The sequence below is a fragment of the Conger conger genome, chromosome 11 (assembly GCF_963514075.1).
Source record: "Conger conger chromosome 11, fConCon1.1, whole genome shotgun sequence".
NCBI classification, from domain to species: Eukaryota; Metazoa; Chordata; class Actinopteri; order Anguilliformes; family Congridae; genus Conger; species Conger conger.
The window spans coordinates 41,627,327-41,639,826 of record NC_083770.1 but is presented as its reverse complement, the minus strand read 5'-3'; the positions used below and the strand labels follow the sequence as shown (position 1 = coordinate 41,639,826).

Genomic DNA, 12,500 nt, shown 5'->3' with positions numbered 1-12,500 from the left:
CATGTAAATTATTGGGTTAATTAAATAATTAAGAGCAGAAGTTGGTCTGAAATCCAGACACCGATATGGCCCACCTTGCCCATCCCTGGTCTATATGACTGGCTCCTTGGGTCTTTGGCTGGTAGAAAGTGCTAGAAAGCTGTCCAGAGGAGTGAGCGTAGAGCAGGGGTTATCAACTCCGTAACATAGAACTGCAGGTTTTCTACCCTCCCTTTACCTGGGAGTCAGGTGTGGAGACAGTCTGGCCAATCAGTAGCACTAATTGTTCAGCTAATTAACCGGGAGAATCTGTATAAATCTGCATCAAGTGTTTTATTGAGCAGTGGCACGACAGATGGTCTTTTTTTTCCTTATGACCGAGTAATTTTCTGAAGAATAATTTTTCAAGATGTTCAGGTCAATACTCGTTCGATATCTGAAAACCGAACCATCTGTAGATAGAACCGTATAACCTCTCAGCTCTTGACTGTTGTGATGTCACTGGTGATATGGCCCCCCTTCCCCCCCAGGTTAAAGGGTCTTGAGCAGGTAACCAAGGCGACCATGCTGGGCCACCTGCTGCCTGTGCTGCTTACCTCGCTGATGCACCCCAACCTGCAGACGCTAACGCTAGCCGACGCGCTGATGCCCCAGCTCGTGCAGCTGGTCCTCTACACCAGCCAGGTGGGGGCGCCACTCTCCCCGCTCCCCACTCTACACCCGCTCTCTCGGTCGGGTTTGAAATCCGAGTTTGTAACGGGTCACCCTGTCATTTTACCACTGTGGATTAATCGTTGTGTTGATACTCAAGGAAAATCTGGGGAAGTCTCCACCGCGGTTTAGTGATTAAAACTTGATTTAAAAGTTTTTCTCAATTGTATTTATCAGTTAACACGATGTGAAGAAGCTGCTTGTTATGTTCCGATTGATTAGTCAGATCGTTGGCTCGCTTGTTAATCAGTGATCGGGTCGGTCGGGTTTTGTCGAGAGCCGCAGGGTCAGTTGGGTTTTCGGTGCCCTCCTTGACCCGCTCTGGTCCTTCCTCCGGTGTGTGACGTCACAGTCCGTTCGGCTGACGGTGTGCCTGTTTTCCCAGACTGCCCTGCTCCTGAAGACGCAGTCCCCTCTCTTCAGCGACGCGGTGCCGGGCGGAGGATCCGCGGGCACGAGGGGGAAGCTGCCCCCTGTGGACGACAGGTGATACTGCGGCCCTGATTCAGTGTGACTCACAGAGCCTCAGACTGTAGAAACATAAATAAGATCTTAGAGGGACACATAGGCGCTGCAGCTGAGAGAGGGCAGGTGTGATTTTTAACACTTTCAGGAGTCGTTTTTGAACAGGCGGTTGGATATCACAGCAATGGATGTCTCTGGACGCAACCACATTTTGTTCATACTCTGGTTGACTGGAGTGGGTTTATACTTTATACTTATACTTTAGACACGGCTGCAGTCATTTTGTGGATTAGCATATTAAGAGCACTGGAGCCTCCCTCATGACAGCCCTCCCTGTTAATCTGGGACACGGCAGCCTGTTGGCCTGCGCTTTGTGCAGTGCAGTAGGCCCCCTGTTCGCGCCAGTCTGACGCCGTGACGTCATTTCCTGCGTTGTCTCCAGCGTGCGGATCCTGGAGGAGAGGGAGGAGCCGGGCTTCCTGACGGGGCTGAAGATTCCGGCCCCGTGGGCTGCTGGGAAGACGGTGGAGACGGTGCACCCCGTGCGTGACAACTACAAGTTCAAAGAGACGGTGCACATCCCCGGGGCCCGCTGTCTGTACCTGCGATTCGACCCCCGCTGCTCCTCGCAGTACGACTACGACAAGGTAACCCCCCCCTCCCCCGCCCGCTCACAGTACAGCTATAACAAGGTGACCACCCCCCATACACAGTACGACTGGTATGACTGTAACAGGGTTTCCAGCCAACTGTTTTCTATTGCTCTGCGAGTGGAGTGTGTCTCTTTGCGTTACTGTTGCTCTGAGTTGAGTGTGTCTCATTGCGTTTTTGTTGCTCTGAGTTGAGTGTGTCTCATTGCGTTTTTGTTGCTCTGAGTTGAGTGTGTCTCATTGCGTTTTTGTTGCTCTGAGTTGAGTGTGTTGCTCTGCGTTACTGTTGCTTTGTGAGCTGAGAATGTTTCTCATTGCATTTTTGTTGCTCTGAGTTGAGTGTGTCTCATTGCGTTTTTGTTGCTCTGAGTTGAGTGTGTCTCATTGCGTTTTTGTTGCTCTGAGTTGAGTGTGTCTCATTGCGTTTTTGTTGCTCTGAGTTGAGTGTGTTGCTCTGTGTTACTGTTGCTTTGTGAGCTGAGAATGTTTCTCATTGTGTTTTTGTTGCGCTGAGTTGAGTGTGTTGCTCTGCGTGTCTGTCCCTCCAGCTGGTGATCTACGCCGGGCCGAACACAAACAGCCGCAAGGTGACCGAGTACGGAGGGAACACCCTGGGGTATGGCAGCCGCAGTGTCCTGGGGACCGGCTGGCCCAAAGACCTGGTCAAGGTGTGTGTGTGTGTGTGTGTGTGTGTGTGTGTGTGTGTGTGTGTGTGTGTGTGTGTGTGTGTGTGTGTGTGTGTGTGTGTGTGTGTGTGTGTGTGTGTGTGTGTGTGTGTGTGTGTGTGTGTGTGTGTGTGTGTGTGTGTGTGTGTGTGTGGGATATTTTTACATTACATTACATTACAATTTGAAATATATATATATATATTTAACAGGTCAGATAGGTACAATTCACAAAGAATCAGTTTATCAGTCTACAGCCATCAAGTCAAGGACAGATGAGTGAATGGGTAAAATAAAAATAAAAAGTCAGTATTGCATGTCAAACGTAGATAAGGTAAGCTCCCACAGCACCAAGATGAATGTAAATGCAAATGTGACAGTCCTAGATTAAAGTACAAGAAGAGGGCTAGAAGATTAAGACAGGTGATGCAGTGATAACATTTACATTTACATTTAAGTCATTTGGCTGATGCTTTTAATCCAAAATGACTTACAAGTGCGTAGGTTCTCCCACAAGTTAAAGCATCACGTCCATAACTACTAAAATACACATGAAGGGCTGTTCTAAACACAAATACAGACATCAACAGATCATCGTAACGGATTATGACACTCCCACAGAGAAGTGGCTATAGCTCCAGGTTCAGTGTGGAGAGATGAGTCTTGGGCAGTGACTGAGCAGTTCTGACAGGGACGTATGCCCGTCCCACACCCCTCTTACCCAGAATCCTCTCTGTTCCAGGTGGAGGGCGACACCGTCACCTTCTCCTTCGAGATGCGGAGCGGCCGGGAGCACAACACGCCCGATAAAGCCATGTGGGGCTTCTCCTCCACCGTCCGTGCACAGGTACCCAGGGTGCACCGGGAGGTGGGCGGGGTTAAGACCGGTTAAGGCTGGGTGGGTGTAACGGTCCAGCTGCACTGCAGGGGTTTATGGGTAAAAGCAGGAAGCGAATGAAGACGGCGAGGTGTGTTTCTGTTGCGCTGACTCTACCTCTTTATCTCTCTTTTTTTTCCCTGATAATCCCTCCTTTCTCCTGGTCCCTCTTCCTTTCATTTCTTCTTTTCCTTCTTATCATTCTCTGCCTCTTCTTCTTTCTTTTTATTTCTCCCCTCTTGTCTTCCTGTCGTCTTCCTATCCACTCCCTCCCTCCCTCCCTCCCTCCTCTGGACAGGAGTCCTCGGAGGATGTGTCGGGGGGTTTGCCCTTCCTAGCGGACCTGGCACTGGGCCTGTCGGTGCTGGCCTGCTCCATGCTGCGGATTCTGTACCACGGCCCGGAGCTGACCCGCGAGGAGGAGACCTGTCAGGACCTGCTCTGCTCCAAACTGCTGCAGAGGTCAGTATTACACCCAGATTCTGCCCCAAAATACACCCCTTACACCTGTATTACACCCACAAATACACCCTTACACCTGTATTACACCCACAAATACACCCTTAGACCTGCATTACACCTGGGCCTGCTCTGCTCCAAACTGCTGCAGAGGTCAGGATGCCCAAAAATACACTGTTAAATACACCACCAAAATATACAGTTGAACCTGTATTACACCAGAAACACACCCATACACCTGTATTACACCCATGAGAGGTGCTAATGCTAATGGCTCTGCACAGTTGTTCCCATTAGATGTATTGCTAACGTCTCTGTACTGTTCTCCCTGTTAGAAGTGCTAACGCTAATAGCGCTGTACCATTGTCCCCATTCGAGGTGCTATGCTAGCAGTGGTGTACCATTATCCCTCCCTCTTGATTTCCCCCGCCGCTCCCTATCTTTGTCTAACCCCCCCAAAAAAAAAAAAAAAAAATTATTTGCACTTATGATGACGACTATGTTTAGAACAGCATTCCATGTGTATTTTCCTAGTTCAGGATGTGACACTTTGACTTGTGGTAGAACCTATGCACTTGTTAGTCGCTTTGGATTCAAAGCTTCTGCCAAATGACAAAAATGTAAATGTAAATTAGAGGTGCTATTGCTAATGCCATTGTACTGTTCTCCCTGTTCGAGGTGCTAATGCTAACAGTGCTGTACTGTAGTCCCCATTAGATGTGCTAATGCGAATGGCGGTGTACTTCTCCCTGTTAGCGGTGCTAAACACTAACAGCTCTGCGCTCTTCCCCTGTTTCAGGTGCCAGTGGCAGGTGGAGGCTAACGGCGCCATCTCCCCGGCCCTCACGCCCAGCCCCTCCCCGCTGCCCCCCCTGACCATCGAGGAGGACCGCGAGTTCATCTACCCCTCCGACGCCCTCATCCCCCCGCCAGGGCTCATGCCCGGGGTGTACTTCGACCTGCCGCGCATCCGCCTGCCGCCGGGCATCATGGGCCGTCTGCGGGAGGTCTCCGGCCGGGCGCGGCCGCAGTTCCGGCCCAGCATCAAGTAAGAGCCCCGCCCACTTCCTGTCGCCCACTTCCTGCGTGGTCACTTAGAAACAACCCGTACCCGAGGAGTGACTCAACCTTTATTTATATCGAGCTTTCATCCAAAGTGCTTTACAATTAATGCCTCTCATTCACTCATTCACACACACACACACACACACACACACACACACAGCAACGTCAGGAGCAGTAGGGGGTTAGGTGTCTTGCTCAGGGACATTTCGACACACCCAGGGCGGAATCAAACCGGCTACCCTTTGACGGCCTGATGACCACTCTTACCTGTTTTTCACCAATATTCAGATACTTCCTTCATATGCTTGTGTTTTTTGATTAGTCTAATTCAGCTGAATTCTATCAGAGTGTTTTCTCATTTGTTCCAACATCAAAATTAAGTATCTTATAAAAAAATATTGGACCTTGGTGCTAAACTGGCTAGCTGTAAACACATCCTGTGTCACACATCCTGGTAAACCTTGTTCACCAAATTTGTGTAAATTGGGATAATCTGGTCATCCGTTCGTCCGGTGTACCAGTAGCCTTGTTTATCCTGTGGTATCCTTTTGTTATTTATTGTCGGGTTTGTACCTCGTGAGGGGTCTTTCGCTCTCCTGCGGTTCGTTAACGCGTCTCCATGGTAACCCGCTGTGGATGACCCCAGAGGCACTGTGCTGTCACTCCGGGGAACAGGAAGAGAGGAAGCGAGGGAGAAAGACAAACGACAGAGCGGCGGTTACAGAGCGAGGGATATTAGTGCTTCCCGCCCAAAATGGAACATGTTAGCGCGTTAGCACGTTAGCACCTTTTGGTGTGACCCATCTCGCCTCTAACCTGGCTGGTCAGGGCAGTTCCAAGAGAAAATGGAATTGTTGCTTCTTTATATTTAAGCAATCTGACATCGATTGTGTTTCACTTCGGGAAGATGTGCATTCCAACCGCAATGCAGCTTGCGATTCCGCTGACATATCGGAGTGCGATTTGGGTTTTCATGCCGTGTGTTCATTTCTTCACAGTTTAGCTGTTTTATGAGATTGTACGACAGTGTACACACACTGCCAGACCTGATAATCGTCACTGTATGTTATGTGTGAATAGCTCCACAGTCTGTGTGGGAGAAACGGAGCTGCTCGTTCGCTGTGTGAGGTGTCGGGTTCCCCCGGAGTTCCCTCTTTGAGTGAAGAAACTGAATTTGCTTTGTGGAGTGTCGCTCTCGGGGGAAGAGCAGAACGGGCTGTGGGAATAATGAACGGGTCCCGAAAACGAAAGGAGGAGTCCTTTCTGACCCTGAGCTGGTGCCTGAGGCTGAGCTGGGGGTAGGTTTAGCGAGAGGGGTTGGTTTGGCGACTGGGGGGGGGGAGGTTGGTTTAGTGAGGGGGGTTGGTTTAGCCGGGGGGAGGTAGGTTTTATCCCAGAGCGCAGGTATCCCTGAGTCATCGGCCTCCCTGTTTGTGTTGCTGTTCAGCTGCTGAGTCAGCACCCGAGTCCTTTTTCACTTCTAAAAAAAATAATAAAATCAATAAACCTTCCCTTCCACACGGCGAAGGATCCTCTGTCCTCTGTCGTGTGGGGTTATTCACCCAGCCGTGGGGTCAGCAGGGACTCGTTCAGGGCATGTGTGAGGACTGTAGACTGCTTCTGCTTCCCGGCCCATGGATTCCTATGGGAGTTGCTCGCGGGCGCGAGAAGCCAGTTCATGGAGGCGGCCGTGTTTGACTGTTGGCCTTTTTGGGCAACGTGAAGCGATGAATATGAATTTTATTAAAATATGTTCTGTGCGGCTCAGAAAAATAATTCCCTGGAGAGTAATTAGTTCAGTCTGGGGAAAAAGTAATGTCCAAACTTTATAATTTGGCCGGGTTAATTCATAGTTTTGAACAGACTAAAAACGGGGATATTTTCTTTGCTTTAATTGGTCAATGAAAGCAGTTAAGTCACCTCACCTGGTTTCTTTGGCCTGAATCAGTTGTTGATTTTAAGGTGAAAAAAAAAATAAGCACACCCGGCCCCTGTTCTTGGGGAACGCGGGTCCCTGTTCTGGGGGAACGCGGGTCCCTGTTCTGGGGGGAACATGGAGCCCTGTTCTGGGGGAACGCGGAGGCTTGTTCTGGAGGAATGCGAAGCCCTGTTCTGGGGGAACGCGGAGCCCTGTTCTGGGGGAATGCGGAGCCCTGTTCTGGGGGAACGCGGAGCCCTGTTCTGGGGGAGCGTGGGTCCCTGGTCTGGGGGAACGCGGAGCCCTGTTCTGGGGGAATGCGGAGCCCTGTTCTGGGGGAACGCGGAGCCCTGTTCTGGGGGAGCGTGGGTCCCTGGTCTGGGGGAACGCGGAGCCCTGTTCTGGGGGAATGCGGAGCCCTGTTCTGGGGGAACGCGGAGCCCTGTTCTGGGGGAGCGTGGGTCCCTGGTCTGGGGGAACGCGGAGCCCTGGTCTGGGGGAACGCGGAGCCCTGTTCTGGGGGAGCGCAGAGCCCTGTTCTGGAGGAACGCGGAGCCCTGTTCTGGGGGAACGCGGAGCCCTGTTCTGGGGGAACGCAGAGCCCTGTTCTGGGGGAGCGTTGGTCCCTGGTCTCCTGGTTCTGACCCAGCCTCGCGCTCTCTGCGGCCCTGCAGGGAGGTGATCCGGCCGGACGTGATGGAGGAGGTGATCGTGTCGTGCGTGATTAAGCACCTGACCCTGGTGGACGCGCTGCAGTCGCTGGTCAACTTCCAGTACCGCGAGGAGCACGGCGAGGAGCACGACCTGCTCTGCAAGATCATGGCCGAGACCTTCAAGAAGATCAACGCCATGGAGCGCCAGCTGCAGGTAACCGTGGTGACCGGCGCCTGTGTGTGTGTGTGTGTGTGTGTGTGTGTGTATATGATGATGATGGTGTGTGTGTGTGTGTGTGTGTGTATTTGTGTGTATGATAATGTGTGTGTGTGTGTGTGTGTGTGTGTGTGTGTGTGCGTGCGCGTGCGCGCATGTGTGTATGTGTATGGTAATGTGTGTGTGTGTGTGTGTGTGTGTGTGTGTGTGTGTGTGTGTGTGTATGTGTGTATGATAATGTGTGTGTGTGTTTGTGTGACTCCAGAGTGTGGCAGAGTTGGAGCAGAAGTGGCAGAATGAGGTGGAAGAAGCTCAGCAAGGAAAGCTGGAGAACAACAATCCCTTCTTCCACGATTACCACTTCTTCGAGGTGAGCGTTCCTCCTGTCCCACCACCCCTACCCTCTGTCCTCCTGTCCCACCACCCCTACCCTCTGTCCTCCTGTCCCACCACCCCTACCCTCTGGTCTCCTGTCCCACCACCCCTATCCTCTGGTCTCCTGTCCCACCACCCCTACCCTCTGGTCTCCTGTCCCACCACCCCTACCCTCTGTCCTCCTGTCCCACCTCCCCTACCCTCTGTCCTCCTGTCCCACCACCCCTACCCTCTGGTCTCCTGTCCCACCACCCCTACCCTCTGGTCTCCTGTCCCACCACCCCTACCCTCTGTCCTCCTGTCCCACCTCCCCTACCCTCTGGTCTCCTGCCCCCCCCCTCCCTCCGACCGCCCCACACCCCCCCTCCTGCCCCCCTCTCCATCTCTGGACCTAATTCAGTCACAAAGCACCTGTGTAGGGACTCAATTTCCCACAATCCCTGGTTTCCAGAACAAGATGAAGGAGCTGGAGCTGCTGTGCTCCCTGAAGGAGGTTCCTCTGGACTGTAGCGATCTGGAAAACGTGGTTCTGGCCCTGAGGTGAGGCGGATCGGATCCGGTCCATCTGGAACCGTTCATTAATTACAAACTTTGTAATTACAGCGTGCTGACAGCAGATCTGTGCTGGACCTGTCGAGCACTCGTTCAGCCGGATAAACTGGACCCAGGCCCTGACCGGCTGTCTCTGCAGTATTTTTAGTCAGCATATGTTTGGACAGAATTTATCATCTCCGTTTCATCTCCCTTGTGGCCAAGATGTTTTCTTTTGAGATGTGAAATTGGGAATTTCAGATTGGGAGAAAATATGGGTAAAATAAGCCAAAAAAGCAACAAAATATATATATATATATATTAATGGAACATTTATTTATCTTTCTTTGTTGTTTTTTTCCCAATGAAACCCATTTAACACTTTACTCAAAGTATTTTAATTGACAGAATAAAAATGTGTAAATGTTAAATGATGTACTTAAAGGTACTATAGATAATTTCAGGCTTCTAACGGTCAAGAGAGGAATAGCAGCAACAAACACCTTCAAACCACAACACTGTTTATCCCTCCCCCCACACACACACACACACACACACACACACACACACTGTGAACACACTGATGTTGAAACGCCAATTGCTGTAGCAATTAGAACAAAGTAGGAACCAATGAATTTGAATTATTGTTCCGTTATACAATGTTTTGGTACAGAGTGAGTCTTTCAATGATAGGAATGGATTTAGAATGGTCTTTTAACAATGTTTGAAAGTTACCTATCGTACTTTTGAAGGTTCTCACATTTGATATCTTAAAACCAGATCAATATGATTCCTCGCTCTCGTGCTCAGAGTTCACTGTCTTGCTGAGAGAATTGCACTTTGTGGCTGCGTCGCCATGGAGACGTGGTGACTGTGTTGCCGTGGTGATGTGTTGACTGCGTCTCCGTGGAGAGGTGGAGACTGCGTCTCCGTGGAGACAGTGTGAGTGACAGCTGCTTGCCCCTCAGGGAGAAGTTCCTCCAGGAGGTGAACTCCCTGCAGCGCAGCGCTGCTCCTCTGGCCAAGACCAAGGCCCTGGTGAGGAGCCTGATGAACCGCACAGAGCTCCTGCTCCACGTCACCATCGCCCCCCACTGCAGGAGCCTCACCAGCACCCCCACCAGTACTCCAGGTAATACACACATATACACACATATATACACACACACACACACACACACACACCCCACTGCAGGAGCCTCACCGGCACCCCCACCAGTACAGTAATACACACATGTACTCACCTCATACCCACATACACACACTCACACACTCACACACACACACACACACCTCATACACACACACACTCACACACACACACCTCATACACACACACACACACACACACCTCATACACACACACACACACACACACACACCTCATACGCACACATATACACACATACACACACATATATACACACACACATCTCTTACACACACACACACACACATACACACACGCACACCACACACACACACACACACACACACATACACACACACACGGCTTTGGTGTTACCGCTGGTTTAACCGCTCCTCTCTGCCTTCCAGCCTGCAAGTCTGTGTCCGACACCAAGACCATGGTCCCCCCGGTCAAACAGCCCGTCTTCCTGCGCAGCATGTCCGCGCCCTCTGACCTGGAAATGATCGCGAACCAGGACCTGGAGTTCTCCCACGGCAACCAGAGGTCAGAGTTCATAACACAGCCACGCAGCTCCTGCACTAAAAACTGCTCTGGATTAATGAATGAGTTAGTGCATGAATGGTTCATCACTGAGCAAATGTGTGGATGAATGTCGGAATGAGTGAACGTATGAATGGATAAATTAATGGCAGAGTGAATGCAGGAATATACGGATGGATAGATGAATCTGTGTATGGTTGAGTGAATGTATGAATTTATGGACGGATGAGTGGATGAATGTGTGAATAGATGAATGTATGGATGGGTGGATGGGTTGATGAATGTATGGATGGGTGGATGAATGTACGGGTAGATGAATGTACGGGTGGATGGAGGAGGACTGAGTGACCCTCCCCTCTCCCCTCAGGAGGCGGCACCACCCCTGCAGTCACCGCAGCTCCTCCTTCACCCTGCTGCAGTCCCTGGCGGTGGAGGACAGCCGGGACAAGCCCACCTACAGCGTGCTGCTGGGGCAGCTGTTCGCCTTCATCGGGACCACACCCGACCAGGCCGTAAGCCCTGCTGCCCATTGGCCACACCACTGCCAGCTTACTGCCCATTGGCCACACCACTCCCACCTTACAGCCCATTGGCCACACCACTGCGAGCTTACTGCCCATTGGCCACTCCACTCCCAGGTTACAGCCCATTGGCCACACCACTCCCAGCTTACAGCCCATTGGCCACTCCACTCCCAGCTTACAGCCCATTGGCCACTCCACTCCCATCTTACAGCCCATTGGCCACACCACTCCCAGCTTACAGCCCATTGGCCACACCACTGCCAGCTTACTGCCCATTGGCCACCCCACTCCCAGCTTACTGCCCATTGGCTACCCCACTCCCAGTGTACTGCCCATTGGTCACCCCACTCCCAGTGTACTGCCCATTGGTCACACCACTTCCAGTGTACTGCCCATTGGTCACCCCACTCCCAGTGTACTGCCCATTGGTCACACCACTTCCAGTGTACTGCCCATTGGTCACACCACTCCCAGTGTACTGCCCATTGGTCACCCCACTCCCAGTGTACTGCCCATTGGTCACACCACTGCCAGCTTACTGCCCATTGGCCACCCTGCTGACTGCCCATTGGCCACTCTCTGTGCACACAGCCCTTCTCATTGGTTCTGACCCTCACGCTTTCTGTCGTCTTAAGAAACTGAGGGAGGAACTCAAAACATCTGGCCCATAATAACCAGTTTGTGATGGTTAAAGACATTGCCTTTCTATAAGCTTTCTCTCAGAGCTCCTGTGTGCAAACCTTTAACCATCCAGCCTCCTGTTCTGGGCGGTGTATTTAGATTTTTTAAATATTATGTATTATGATTTATCGAGTGATTTTCATGTGGAACATGAAGAGTTGAAAGCGCAGCTCGGTGAGGTTTTGCAGAGCGGTCTGTCCCAGAATGCACTGCAGCGGCGTCTCCCCCCAGGTGTCGAGCAGCAGCTTCCTGGCGGCGGCCCAGACGCGCTGGAGGAGGGGCAGCACGCGCAGACAGGCTCTGCTGCACATGAGGGAGCTGCTCACCGCCGCCGTCAGGGTGGGCGGGGTCACCCACCTGGTGGGGCCCGTTACCATGGTGCTGCAGGGCGGGCCCAGGTACGAGGCATGCGCACACACTCACCTGTACACACCTGTACACATGCACACGCTCTCTCTCACACACACTCACTCACATGTACACACCTTACATTACATTACATTAATGGCATTTGGCAGACGCTCTTATCCAGAGTGACGTACAGTTGATTAGACTAAGCAGGAGACAATCCTCCCCTGGAGCAATGCTACGGCTGTGTGGATCCTATTGTGGCTACACCGGGATTAGAACCACCGACCTTGTGTGTCCCAGTCATTTACCTTAACTACTACGCTACAGGCCACCCTGTACACACCTGTACACACCTGTACACTTGCACACACTCTCTCTCTCTCACACACACACACACACTCACATACACACACCTGTACACATGCACACGCTCTCACACACACTCACAAACACACACCTGTTCACATGCACACGCTCTCCCTCACACACACTCACACACACTCACCTGTACACGTGCACACACTCTCTCTCACACACACTCACATACACACACCTGTACACATGCACACACTCTCACACACACACACACACACTCACACACACACACACACACACACTCACATACACACACCTGTACACATGCACACACATAAACACACACACTTGTACACACTTGGTCATTTCTGCTA

The 12,500-nt window shown here is 51.6% G+C and overlaps 1 protein-coding gene across 5 annotated transcripts in view; it reads left to right on the top strand.

The window, feature by feature from the left end:
• The window catches only part of LOC133140237 (probable E3 ubiquitin-protein ligase HECTD4), a 70,652-nt gene that overhangs the window by 25,209 nt on the left and 32,943 nt on the right, over positions 1-12,500 (top strand). For all 5 annotated transcript variants that reach the window (XM_061259954.1, XM_061259953.1, XM_061259952.1 and 2 more), the window contains 14 exons: positions 510-663; positions 1,076-1,176; positions 1,598-1,802; positions 2,354-2,473; positions 3,213-3,317; positions 3,646-3,809; positions 4,606-4,854; positions 7,464-7,656; positions 7,925-8,029; positions 8,486-8,574; positions 9,534-9,697; positions 10,123-10,258; positions 10,623-10,767; positions 11,692-11,858. In XM_061259954.1, the coding sequence (XP_061115938.1) occupies positions 510-663; positions 1,076-1,176; positions 1,598-1,802; positions 2,354-2,473; positions 3,213-3,317; positions 3,646-3,809; positions 4,606-4,854; positions 7,464-7,656; positions 7,925-8,029; positions 8,486-8,574; positions 9,534-9,697; positions 10,123-10,258; positions 10,623-10,767; positions 11,692-11,858 (2,097 nt within the window). The remainder of the gene's footprint in view (positions 1-509; positions 664-1,075; positions 1,177-1,597; positions 1,803-2,353; positions 2,474-3,212; positions 3,318-3,645; positions 3,810-4,605; positions 4,855-7,463; positions 7,657-7,924; positions 8,030-8,485; positions 8,575-9,533; positions 9,698-10,122; positions 10,259-10,622; positions 10,768-11,691; positions 11,859-12,500) is intronic.